General features: G+C 41.1%; 1 protein-coding gene across 1 annotated transcript in view; it reads left to right on the top strand.

Annotated features, from left to right (window-relative positions):
• Positions 1 to 14,169, top strand: part of tmem132e (transmembrane protein 132E) — a gene marked incomplete at both ends in the record, with an annotated part of 750,910 nt that overhangs the window by 669,159 nt on the left and 67,582 nt on the right. Inside the window, one exon of the mRNA XM_083638875.1 lies at positions 7,181 to 7,324. Within this exon, the coding sequence (XP_083495001.1) occupies positions 7,181 to 7,324 (144 nt within the window). The remainder of the gene's footprint in view (positions 1 to 7,180; positions 7,325 to 14,169) is intronic.

Raw genomic sequence — 14,169 nt, forward strand, 5'->3', positions numbered from 1 at the left:
CATCTTGGAATAATAGCTAAGAATTATCATGATCATGACAACTTTGTCATTATATAAATTGGAATACATTTTTGGGTTTACTGCATATTACATGGATTTTGTACTCAATCCAGAACTATCCAAAAGTGATCAGATTACACTACTGGGTTCCAGTGGATTGAGGGATATTACTGATTGCGATTTTAAGCAGGCAATCAGGAATCCGTAACAAATCACATTTTGAGAGTAAAACTGCCAAATAAGGCTTCCAGATCATATCAATATACACAGCAGCTGTGTGCAGGAGTACAAGTGTGATCATCTGTATTATTTACCCAACAGTTTTCTCATTATATATGTCAATTAATGTTGTGTTATAGAATTTATCTTGTGTAGCATCCACTATGACCCCAGCTAAAAAGAATGGAAAATAATACAATCACACTGACCCATGAAGTGCTTTACAAATAGGCAGGGCCTTCTGATGAAACTGCTGATGATATACACACATTTGATTTCTTAGATCAAAAGTGAACGGCAGCAGAATTTATCAATCAATGGCAATGTGTAGTCATTTAAATAATTTCAAAACTATTTAACATTATGTAAGTAATAATAGTAGTACGCACTCAATTCTTGAAATGTAAATTTCATATGCAAGACAGTGTTTTGTCAAGATATTCTGGCTTATCTTTGTCTACGCTTCTTTCCACAAATGTATTAGTGACATTAGATGAGTAAAGTACTGTAGATATATGGCAAGAATATTTGAAATGTTGTGCCTTGTCACAGTAGTTTGTGATGTTGGGAGCCCAGCTCATACACCCCCAAAAAGCTGGTGAGCATTGTAGACATATTCACTTTGACTCATGTGGACTGCTGTACTTTGTAGTAAACATATTTAGTCTAGTATGTTACAAATAGTATATCAAATAACCACTATTATCGCTTTATTCAGAACATGTTAATTGCGCTAAATGGTAGCGAGGTGCGGCCGTGACTGAAATTTGCTGTGTTCCAGGATAAGTCCAGGTAGGCATAATTAGTGCTCCCAGAGCAGCACACTTTTAATTGTGCTGCAGTGCCTTGTGTAGTGTAATATAATGTAGTGTGCCTTGTGTAGTGTAATATAGAACACGGATCTCTTGAATACTCGATTCTGATTGGTCAATCAACAAGATTCACCGGTCATTATTTCTCGACAACCGACTGCTGCTCTGCCACACCTGGATTAATCAGTTGATAAGAGCCTTTTGTCAGCAGACACTACTAATTAGGCCAACCAGTTGCAGCTGTGGTGTCTTGTGTGCCAATTACGAATGAAACCGCTTTGTCGTTGAAAACGCTATTAAAAAATCTATTATTTTTGTCAGATTATCGAATGATTTAGTTGTAGGCCGTGTTCTAAGCGGGATAATGTATAGTGAGCCGGTGATTACTGGGAAATAATGACCTTCAGGTGAATCATTAAGCCCTCCGCTGCACGTCGGGCTCAATCGTGCACCTGTCGGTCATTATTTCCCCCGTAATCACCGCCTCACTATACATTATCCCTTACATAATGTAGTGTGCCTTTGTAGTGTAATATAATGTAGTGTGCCTTGTGTAGTGTAATATAATGTAGTGTGCCTTGTGTAGTGTAATATAATGTAGTGCTGTGCCTTGTGTAGTGTAATATAATGTAGTGTGCCTTTGTAGTGTAATATAATGTAGTGTGCCTTGTGTAGTGTAATATAATGTAGTGTGCCTTGTGTAGTGTAATATAATGTAGTGTGCCTTGTGTAGTGTAATATAATGTAGTGTGCCTTGTGTAGTGTAATATAATGTAGTGTGCCTTGTGTAGTGTAATATAATGTAGTGTGCATTGTGTAGTGTAATATAATGTAGTGTCTGTGCCTTGTGTAGTGTAATATAATGTAGTGTGCATTGTGTAGTGTAATATAATGTAGTGTGCCTTGTGTAGTGTAATATAATGTAGTGTGCCTTGTGCAGTGTAATATAATGTAGTGTGCCTTGTGTAGTGTAATATAATGTAGTGTGCCTTGTGTAGTGTAATATAATGTAGTGTGCCTTGTGTAGTGTAATATAATGTAGTGTGCCTTGTGTAGTGTAATATAATGTAGTGTGCCTTGTGTAGTGTAATATAATGTAGTGTGCCTTGTGTAGTGTAATATTTACCAGATGCCCAAAACAAGGAAGGAAGACGAGCTTAAGGATGATGTGTTTCAATTAGGATTGAGCCCCAGAGTGCAGTCAATTATCCACAGATGCTGTGTGTACTTTCCTCCCCTAAATTGCTCTTGTTTTAGGAACAGGGGGTAATGTAAAAAACAAAAATGCTCATTGTGCATCCCTGTCCACCACTTTTAGGAGTGTCATTAGGAATTACACTGTGGCATTTGTTGAACTGATTTAGTGTCATTCTTCAGTGGTTCCCAAACTGGGGTATGCATACCCACAGGGGGCACTTGAGAGAAAGGGGGAAATGTAAAAAAACATTGAAGAACAAATCATGAAAATAAATAAATCTGCTCAGGAAGCACTAATTGCAACTATTTCATTCCATTTCTTATTTTGTAATGCTACATTCTTCAAAAGGTATCATTCATTGATTGTATCATATTCTATAGTTTTCTTTTGCAGTTTTCTAAGCAAAATGTTGTAGTTGGGTAAAGGGGGTACTTGGATTCAGAAATCATGGAAAGGGGGTACTGAAGCCAACAAAGATTGAGACCGACTGCTTTATTGCAATAGATTTTCAATTATGGCATCTAAGTATTTATATAAGTATAAGGAGTCTTTTTTAGAATAACCTAATAATCTAGTAAAAGAGTGGCACCAGCGGCGGTCCAAAATGCATGACTCATGTAGCCAATGAATAGCCAGGAAGGGGGCTCACACTACGTATGAATGCATAAAATAAAGCTGATAATATACAATTTGATTCTTTAAACGTCTGACCCTTTCAAATTACATCACAAACGGTCCATTTTGCCGCGACTCGACAGCGCTGCTTAATCCAGAACCTTACTTCCGGGAACTTTAGTGAGGTAAAAACTGGTCCATTGGAGTGAATGGAGATGTCACAACTCTTCTATATATATAGCTCTGAAATAACCTAATTGGCATGCTGTGCACCGATTCACACAGACCCCCCCCCCCCCCCCCCCCCCCCCAAAAACAAAGAAGAAGAAAAAAGATTCATGAAATGTGAATTATTCTACAGGAGGAAGGAGCCTTTTTGAAGATGCTCTTTGATGCTCATATGAGACATATCACTGAAAAGCTGCATTTGAAGTGATAAGAGGATAGGTTAAGAAAGAAAGAAAAAGAAAGAAATCGAGACAGCCAAAGGAATTCCAGATTGTGTCTTTAGCTGCTCGCGGCAACGTGGGAAGCTCCAAGTAGCAGCGAGAGGGAACCGTTTGAAGGACTTCATTACCCAGAATTCCTGTAAGGTTAATGTCAGTAAACTGAATGCCATCTTGTACTACTACACTATTGGATTTCACTTTCTTTTTCTTTTTCTTTTACATTTTAAAATCTTTCAGAATGGCACACGAAGAAAGAAAACAAAAATAGGCTCAGACACAGAGAAAAAAAAGGAAAAGAAAGGAAAAAAATGCATATATATACTAAGGACATTCAATGTTATGACGTAGTGCTACCAGCCACATAAGGTGCTTATGTGCTTCTAAGAGATGCTGTGCGTGGGACCCCACGCAAGGGGTCCGTAGCCGGGCGAGTCACCCGTCGCCTCTGACCTCGTCAAGATAGGCCAGAAACATTAAAAAAAATGCTCATCTGGGAGCACTACAAAGTCATGAATCTTGGATCAAACATAATTTCTGACTTGTAGGTAACTGAGCCAGTGTGTGTTGGGCAACTCAAATTTCCTCTTCAGAAGATCAAAGGTGGTGAAATGACCATCTATGTATAGGTCTCTGATGGAAACCAGTCCCTTCTCACTCCAGGCATGGTAGGTTTTGCCTGACAGTGAAATTGGTGCGTTCACAACAAAACTCAAACTTCTCAACAAAACTCAAAAGTCCCCGGCCCCTCTACCTTAGAAAACAGCATGGCTGGCAGAGAGGAGTTGGCAATAGAGTCAGCCTCCATTTACAGCCACAAGGGGGCCCAGGAAGTGGAGAAGATTCCCCACCAGTAGCCATACCAACACCAGAATTGCACTTTTGGAAAATAGGGTGAATCTCAAGCATTCCAATTAGGGTGGGTGTGTATTGTATAGAGTGTGTGCCTCTTCACAATACTCACTCCTGAATCCATAATATTCCAACTGTGAATAAACAGTTTGGGGGAGGAATCCATGGAAGACTTGAGGCACACTTTTAATGCTGCATCCCTTATTAAGACTTTAAGATGAGGATCTGGCAGATAGTTTTTGATTTAGTGGGCTTTGCATGGTCTCAGTGTCTCTCCTGGGCCCTGTACGCGTCTCAAATGAGAGAACTTGTTACCCTCTCGCAGCTTACATGCTCTGCAAAAAAATAATGAATTTATTCAAACTTCAGCAGAAGGCCCAGTGTGTATTTTAATTGGCTATTTGCATCCCAGTACTGTCAAAATGATGTTATGTAGATGGGCTGACAATGTTGTCCTTGTTTATGGCTATAGTTTATCTGAATTCAAGGCTTATTTATATCATATGACATATTGTGTCATAGTGTTCCTTTTTTATCACAATTTGATCCCTTTTATATAGATACTCCGTAGTGTCAACCAAGGTGCGAAATACAGGTGGCGCTTGGCTCCCTTTAATAAGACATGAGCTCTCCTGAAAACATGATTTCTGAAATTTTGGGGAGTCTCTAAAATATTGACAATATACAATTTTCCAACCATGCATTTCTATTTTTCTGTATCTTCATCATCATGGATCATGCGTCAAATTAGGCAATTATTGATGTAACGGTATGGTTCATGCATGAGGGTAATTCATCACTAATTCACTTTAATAAAGTGTGTGCATGCTATTCTTGCCATCACCATTGAAGTGTGGCGGCGCAATATCAAACTTCACTCACTTTAACGCAAACATCAGAATAAATGTAGTCCTATGATCCCCTGTACTGTAGGCAGCCTGGTGTGCTCTGTTTTTACTGTAGGCAGCCTGGTGTGCTCTGTTTTTACTGTAGGCAGCCTGGTGTGCTCTTGTACTGTAGGCAGCCTGGTGTGCTCTGTTTTTCATTTCATGCTCATACATTTGGTGCCGATCGGCTGGTGCTAATCGGCACCAAATGTATGAGTACACCAAATGTATCAGTACATCACTCTGAGTACATCTATGAGTACATCACTCTGAGTACATCTATGAGTACATCACTCTGAGTACATCTATGAGTACATCACTTTGAAGAGTATATTGTGCCCTGCATTAGTTGGATGTATTGTATCATACTGTGATGTTTGACGTGGCCATTCAGGTGGTCAACTGATTATTATATATCAGATGTGAATTTCTTTGCAAGAAGAGTCACAGTCAGTCCCCCAGGCATGCTCAACCAACTGCATGCCGCAAACACTGAGCATAATTATAATAATAATAATAACATAATTGTCCCTATTAGATAATTATGCTGATATACAGTAGTCGCCTTTAGGTAACAGAGACCCATTTTTAAAGAAAGGGGAAAAGTGCAGGATGAAGTTAGGCATGCTGCGACCTCAGCAGCCCAGCAAGCTGGTCCGGTGCTCTCAGGAGAGGGCAATCTTGGAGGAGAGGCTTTGGATAAAATTCAGAAATACTGTAGCACACGGATCAAGTGTATAGAAACTTTTTTATTGAACTAACGTTTTGATGCAGGGTGCGTCTTATCAGAGGTGAAAAGTGTTTTCTTTCAGTCCTTGTATGCCTTATTTCAGTTTAAAATCCTCTTGCTGTTAATGCTTCATCTTTAGTAGGCCTAATTAAAACCATACATACAACATAATGAACCAAACAAATATTTTCTCCAGTTCACATGGCTGAAACAGAATTTTCAAACATATGAAAGCGTGACATGAAAAAAGAAGAAAAAATATTTTTTTAGGTAATGTTTTTAATGTTTCTTTTTTTCTTTTTCTTTTTTTTTGCAGTTTGCATTTCTCTGCATACCGACATCATGGTAATGGCAGAACTTGCTGTTGTGTTTTCTGGAGGTGTTTTGGCCTAATTCAACAAAACGTCTTTGTACGTGTCCGACTCAGGCCCGGTTTTACAGGGGTGCAAAAGCACGCATTGCACCCTTGTTTTAATTGTCTGCATGCTCATTTATTTTTTTATTTTTTTATAAATGCTGCAGCTGCACACTTACTGTTTAAACTTGAATTATAATTGTTGTTTTTCTTTCTTCTTTGATGTGAATTTATGGCTTTTTGGCACCTATATGTAACCTTTTAAGGTTGAGATAATTGTATTATCATTATATGGTCCAAATATTTCAGTAAAGCACTTTAAACACTTGAAATATTCTTGCTTGGCTGGTATCATTCTACTTAAAATTATGGTAAAATGCATTATTTTTAGTAAAATAACATGTCAAATTTTTCGGGCGGCCCGTGCATGTGCACCCCTTCCTATCTAGGATGCATCCCTAGTCATCTTGCTCTGGAACCGGCCCTGGTCCAACTCCTGATGATATACCTGTTGTATACCCATGCCCCCTTTCCATAGACTCCTGATGATATACCTGTTGTATACCCATGCCCCCTTTCCATAGAGTAAATGCTCACTGTAAAATAACACAAGGGATCGTTGCTTCAGATTCTGTACATTGGTAGATGTCAGGCGTTTTCTGTAGCCTAGGATTTAAGCTGGATGTCAGGGCAAAATAGAGCTGGATGGGGGGAAAAGCCATCAAACTCTGTGTCCTGCAGGATGATTGAGTGTCATTGTTACCTTTCTGCAATTTGTTCCCTTTTATACTCATTTCCATTAACGTCCAATCGCTCATTGGAAACTTTAACAGCTAACTTGATGCAATAGTGTGCTTGAAATTAATATCTCAGTTGATGAAACCCATTGAAAGGATGACTTAGTAAAATTAGATCTGGTCTACCACTGAGCACCACCTAAGAGGCTGTGGACCCCTGACGGAAATGGTTTTGAACGCGGTTCTCAGTAATGATGGTGAAATACTATGCCTGGCGCTCTCTCCCTCATACCATTTAATGAATAGTACGCTTCCTTTTCTCTCCATAGGATACCGAGATCATCAACACGGCCATTCTGACCGGGCGCACCGTGGCCATCCCTGTCAAGATGGTCTCCATAGAGATGAACGGAGCGGTCACTGACGTCTCCGCCTTTGTGCAGTGCAAGTCCTCCAATGAAGACATTGTTAAGGTACAGTAAAACTGATTTCCTCAACCTCCGTGTCTGGGATAAGATGTCAATTTAGAAAATGGAATCCCTCTGCTCTTCCCCTAATACTGTAGAGTGTCCCGGCTCCCCAGTCCAAACATCATGAAAGCATAGAAACATCATTAGGCGCTGGCCCATATGTGCTCTTGATTCAATTCTTTGCCTCGTGCCACAATGGATGTCCGTACTCAAATGCTACGTCTACGGTAAATCAATAGGGCTCTGAAGGAGCAGTAAAAGCTCTCTGACACACTATTTGAAACACCACGCCTCCTCCTCTCAGGCTGTGGCAGAGACACACCTCGGAGGTCTGCCAGGTGGCAAGCTCAGGCTTGGGCAGAGGAAGCCACGGAAGTGATGATACTGAAAGCTGTAGTTCCTCGAATGGCCACTTGAGGCTGGCTCCAAAAGGGAGTCGTTTCCCGTTCACACCATGTTAAAATTATAACAGGATTAACCATGTTAACAGCCTCGTTCAAAACACTGTTTTGGTCTATATAGCTAATTTCACAACTGTACAGGGGGTGCATTTTTATATAACTCACCCATTTAGAGTAAAATAGACGATAGAAAACACTGCTTTGGACATGATTGATGACAGGTGGCCTGTCCAGTGATCGCGCAGCTTGCAGATCACGGACCAATAGCAGGCAGAGCTGCGGCTCTGGGAAACCCCCTGATCTCATGCTGTCTCACATGAGCTGCACAAGAATCCCAAGATGGCAACAGCCACACTAGGCTTCAAAACGGGAGTCCAAAAACCAGTGGGTGACGTCACGGTGACTCTGTCCATATTGTTTATATGGTACGGTCTATGAGGCCCACCCCATGTAACACGGAGCCCACGCATCGCCGGCTCTCTCGCATAGCCGAGTGAGGTGGCTACAGGCAGAGGCACAACACCAGTGTCCCGGGATGCAGAACAAACAGCGTGTAGGCCCACGGGGCAGCATCACGAGCCTGAGTACAATACCAACTCCTATTTGTTGATTAAATATATTAAAGCGCGATCACAACAACTTTCAGAGCACATTAGGGGTGTGATTACACATTATTATTTTCTCCAGGCAATTACAATCAGAATAGATTACATTATAGGCAAATTGCATAATTATATAGGCAATACAGTAAAGTGTGGCAGAGCTCTTTTGCACTGTTGATCATATTGAAAGTGACAGTGTCGGGGTGACGGGCAGCGACCTCTGAGCAGAAGCCTATGAGCTAAATATGTGTCAGCCAGTATGTATATTCAGAATGAATTATCTACAAAATATTAGGGGCACCTTCCTGATATTCAGTTGCAGCCGCCTTTGAGCACTTTATATTTCAACAGTCTGAAAACTTGAACATCCTTCTCTGGCTCATCCACTCCTTTGTGTTTGGTGTAGATTTAGGGAACTTAATAAGGGACTGCAGCTTTTACCTGGATTCACATCAGTGGGTTTTGTACATTCAGTGTGTATCAGAGCAGAAGTCCTTGTTGGTAAAACAGCATTTGGAATTGAAAACCTGTTTGTCTTCCTCCACATGCAAGATTGATTTGTTATACGCTAAACAAAAACATTCATGCTATAATCTGAATTCTTAGACATTCATTTACTACAACTCTTTTACTTTTTTCTTTACTTTTCTTTCTTGATTTTTGATGGCTGGGTAATTGTCTTCGATGATTTCCCTTTTTTTCTCTCTCCACACCTCCACCTGCTGCGTGGTAGAAAATAAGCTATTTACAGGACATACATGGACGCTTTGCAGGTGTTCCTATACGGTTTCTGTTCCAGGCCGTTGCGCGTTTATTTTCAGAAAATTCTGTTCAGGGTGACTTGTAAAACATAAATCCAGGGGCCGGTTGCACAAGACTCCTTGAGTTAAGATTTTCCATAAAGTCCGAGTTAAGGTTCCCATAAAATAAAATCGGTTGTTAACTCTTCTCCTTAAAGTTAAATATTTTAAAGGTGCGTTCACACCGACCTATTAAAGTTTTTCGCTGGCATCGAGTTTACATACAAAGTCAATGCAAACGAGCAATTGAGCGTATATTCGCCCGGGAGAAAAATCGCTGGGCGTCCGAGCGACAGAGACAGAGCGACAGGGCGAAAATTCGCTCGTCGCCCAAGATGAAATATCCCAACTCAAGCGAAATTTCGCTGGCAACAGTCGCTCGCCGCTCAACGCTGATTGGCTGCCGTAACCCCAGAGTATTTATTCATTCTTCACAGTTGTGTTGTTTGCGTTTTCATCCTGTCTAACGTTAGAGCTGTGTGCTGCTTGTTTCTTGACAGTGAAGATCTCTCTCTCAAGCTCGCTGCACCCCACCCACATCTATCAGCGGGCCGACACAGGTGCTGCCTAGGGCATTCACAGACTAGTCGACTAGTAAAACCACTAGTCGACACTGTGCTTAGTAGTCGACTAGTCGTTTTTTTTAATCTTTAAGAAAGAACATGAGGTATTTACACGACATACATGGACTATCATATCCCATATCCCATATCCCCCACAAAGAACATCAAAACACAACAAAACAAAACAAGAAAACTGCATAAGATACACAATAATCCAAGAACAAACAAGACTATTGGACAAACAACCAAACAAAAACAATGCATTCAAAGTAAATACCGTAAATTTCGGACTATAAGCCGCGGCTTTTTCCCCGTTTTTTGGCCCTGCGGCTTATATAACGGTGCGGCTTATCTATGGATTTTTTCGGAAAAAAAAACGGAATTCTCTCTTTTTTAGCACTCTTTCTAACTATAAATCCACTTCTGTTTTAATTTCCTCTCTTGCCCTCTTTTCACCACACCGCGGACACTGTGTGCACTGTAAAAAAAAACACAGGTGGTGTTGTGTTATGTTGTTTTGTTGAAATGTTAATAAATGGGAGCTTCCTCAAACAGCCATCTCTTTCCCGACAATCCCCTCTGTGCATGAACCCTTACATATGGTAATTAAACATTAAAACACAATTAAAAAAAAAAAAAAAAAAAACATTAAAACACCTGCAGCTTATAGTCCGGTGCGGCTTATATATGTAACAAACAGGCAATTTTGCTGCTGCGGCTTATACTCCGGTGCGGCTTATAGTGCGGAAATTACGGTACATAGATCTTGCCCTGTTGGCAGCTAGGAAATGCATAGCTTTAAATTAGAAAGCATCCAATCCCCCAGCTGTAGTTCACTGTTGGAATGAACTCTCAAGCTACCATACGTTGGATAACATTTACTACAAGAGCAAAGGCAGATTCTTAGACATCCCCAAAATATGGCAACCACATACAGAGTTTGACTTTAAGAACTTTTTACCCCAGTGTCATTAGGCTTATCAGGATAGGAGCTGAATGCATTGTTTTTGTTTGGTTGTTTGTCCAATAGTCTTGTTTGTTCTTGGATTATTGTGTATCTTATGCAGTTTTCTTGCTTTGTTTTGTCGTCTTTTGATGTTCTTTGTGGGGGATATGGGATATGGGATATGATAGTCCATGTATGTCGTGTAAATACCTCATGTTCTTTCTTAAAGATAAAAAAAAAAAAAAAAAAAAAGCCGAAGCTAGTAAAATTCACTAGTCGTGAATGCCCTAGTGCTGCCAATTGTGCACAAATAGTCTCTCCCTCTCTCCGAGGTCTGAGCATGAGCACCTCGGCCCGAGGGCGGAGTGCGCTCTCGGTTTGCGGAGCGATTTAAACAGAGCGGTTCCAAAGGGTTGAATCGAGCGACAGGGAGAGAAATAAATATCTCAGTGTGAACACAGCTTAACGAAACCTTAAGGTGAAGAGTTACGGGTGTTTTGTGCAACCAATTTTATTTTATGGGAATCTTAACTCAGACTTTAAGGAAAATCTCAAGGTGTTTTGTGCAACCGGCCCCAGGTTGTATTTTTTTTTTTAATTCTCCTTTAAGGAGATATGTGCTTATGAAAGTATATTTGATATGCATGTTTATTTAAGTGAATGATTAAGGGTCTGATGGTTAAATTTTTCACATCACATCTTTTTCATTTCTTGTTTATTTGGGTGGGGGGTATTTCACTCATGGCTTATTGCACTGTACTATCAATAGAAAGGTACAGGTGTTGCTATGGGATGCCGAGCCCCCAGCACATCATTCATCACTTTCTATCTGCCATTAAAGACAAGGCGTTGGGCCATGTGAGCCATATTGAGTGGACTTGCTTCAGCGCCCCTGCCACTGAGGTTTCCAGCTCATTCAAGTTGAGGCCTTCAAGTCTGGGAAATACACGAGTCATGACAGTTCAATAAAGCGTCCCCCAGAATGCAGACGCAAAAGATTCACAGTGGGCCCGACAAAGGTCGAGCACTCCAATTACTGATCTTTACCCAGCGCATTATTCACATACCGGCACTCGTGCAGATCTATTCTAATCAGATTTGTCTTGTTTTAGCTTCAAGCTTGTATTTTTTCTCCCCTTTTTCCATGAGCACCACAGACAGCGGGTCGGCACTCGGGCAAAAATAAAGCAAAATTATTTTGAACACTGTGTCCCGTCATCTGCTTGGCCTGCTGCTTGAGACTGGAACTCGAGCAGTATTTGAAGTCAGATTATTTTTCGAAAGCCTCTCCCCTGAATAAAGCTGTATTTTCACCCTGGCGTTCTTTTTCATTTGGATATGTGCCACCAGCCCACTACTGTCATCATTTGTTCCCAGCTTTAGAGGGAGAAAAGGTGACGCTGCTTTCATTTGTCTTCAGCGGGGCTTTTATTTATTTATTTACTTGTTTCTTCTCTCGCCCTCAGAAATAAATGGGCCGCAGTGTATGTCAAGAGCATGTGGCAGATAAGACAATCATGTCTGTGTGCCTGTGTGTGAGATAGTTATTAAAGCACCTCTGCCTGGACTTTGCTCAGAGTGGACGATGTTACCAGCCGGGGATGCAGGGCACAAGAAGTTAGAATGCTCCTCTCCCCAGGTGGTGTGTGAGTCACACCTCATGTGAAGTCAGAGATAAAGCCTTGTGTCAGGAGCGCTGCATCCCATGCTAGGGGTGACCAGATCACAACAAACCAAATGTGGCACAAAAAGTAAGTGTTTGTGTGGGACACGTTACCAATGCTGAGAGGTAGTCTAAACTTTGTATATGTCTGTCTACTGTCACCCTATATCTGACCTTGCCTATATTTTCTCCAACAACAGATATTAAAGTTATTCAGACCTTTACTATTATTTTTTGTATTATTTGCTGATTTTCACCCCCCCCCAAGCCCACCCACCCCCCCTCCCACACTGTTTCAGCTGCTGTTATCTTATCTGTCTGGCAATCATCTTTGGGTTTCAGTAGGAATGCATCTGTAGATCGGCACATCTCTTTTTGAGCCACACGTTTCTTGTGAGACTCTGAGTTTCACAAGAACACAGTGCAGGTACTGTGTCACTTCACGTCGTATTCCCCCCGTGTGAAGCAGAAAAATAACTCTGAGGAGGATCATCTCGCAATTTTCCCCATTGGGCATAGCTGCAGGCAGCAAAGACGTGACAGGTTCACCTGCACTTGACCCCATGTGTGCCACAGTTTGATTGACATCAAACACAGCCTTGTGATGACAGCCTTCCTGCTTTCTTCACAGACATTGGATAAAAGCCAGACTTTTGAAAACTAGAGCCAATCAAAATGCAGGACATAGTCTCAATATGTGGAACACTGGACAAGGGATAAAAATGCTGTGCAGTCCCGCACAAAGCGGGATACCTTGTCACCCTATCCCATGCCCAATTTCAAATTTTTGTTACATACTGTACAGTAGTACAGGCATCAAAGATAATATTTAGGACAGGGGTCTTCAACCTTTTTCAGCCCAAGGACCCCTTGGTTGAGAAAAAGAGTAGGGACCCCCTACAATTGTAAGTATTTTTAAGGTGCTTCGCACAACCCTTAGGTGGGGTATAATGACCATAAACCACGGCTATTGCTTAAACAACCCACATTGTTTCCAAAAGGCTCAAAAGTAGCAGCTTTCCAAAACCACTGATCATTTTCACACTCAACATAATTCATTTGAACAACAACAGGCTAATGCTAATGGGGGTTGGCTCATTTACTTAACGGAGCTAAATGAACCCATTGGTTGCACTTCTCTTGAAACCAGCTTAACAACACATTCATCACATGTGAAGAGGGGCTTCATAACGGCTAGAAGACACATTCCCAATGACCCTATAGGACAGCTTTCAGGCAGGCAGCGTGTAATCCCTGGATCATACCTCAATTGAAACACCATTGGGCAGAATGGTGTGGCATTTTGCAAACAAATTGAATAAAAATGTTCCTGGTTAACTGCAGTTTCTTGTAAGGAATGTGTTTACGGAACAACTCACAGCGACTCAGTGAATTTCTTGGCACTAGATTTATGCTTTGCTGAGTGTGAGTGTGGGACTCACTCATTCTCCTCTACTCTATACAATAGATGACTCTAGTCTATGCTTTGCTACACTTGTCAGAAGTGAGAGGATGGGAGTGTGCCATAGCCCACAGATGGATGTTTGTGGAATTGGGAAAGGTATGATTTCTTAAAAAAAGGGGGGGAGGGGCATTTTAAACTTTCAGGCAAACCCAATACCTCATATCATCTAAATGAATATTACAAAACATATTCTGCATCCATTTCTGAGGTTCTAATCAGGTCTTTGCCATGCATAAGGTTTCCCCACATATCACCTATTTCCACATAATGTCCACCCAACTGGAAACTTTTTGACTTAACCCTGTACCGAAGCCACAGAAGACCCTCGGAAGTAATTTGCAAAACATAAAACTGGGATATTGGATTGCCTGATGTTAATTTCTCATTGTATTTCTGGTCGCAGGACCT

The sequence above is a fragment of the Poromitra crassiceps genome (genome assembly GCF_964638095.1).
Source record: "Poromitra crassiceps genome assembly, chromosome: 1".
Lineage (NCBI taxonomy): Eukaryota > Metazoa > Chordata > Actinopteri > Beryciformes > Melamphaidae > Poromitra > Poromitra crassiceps.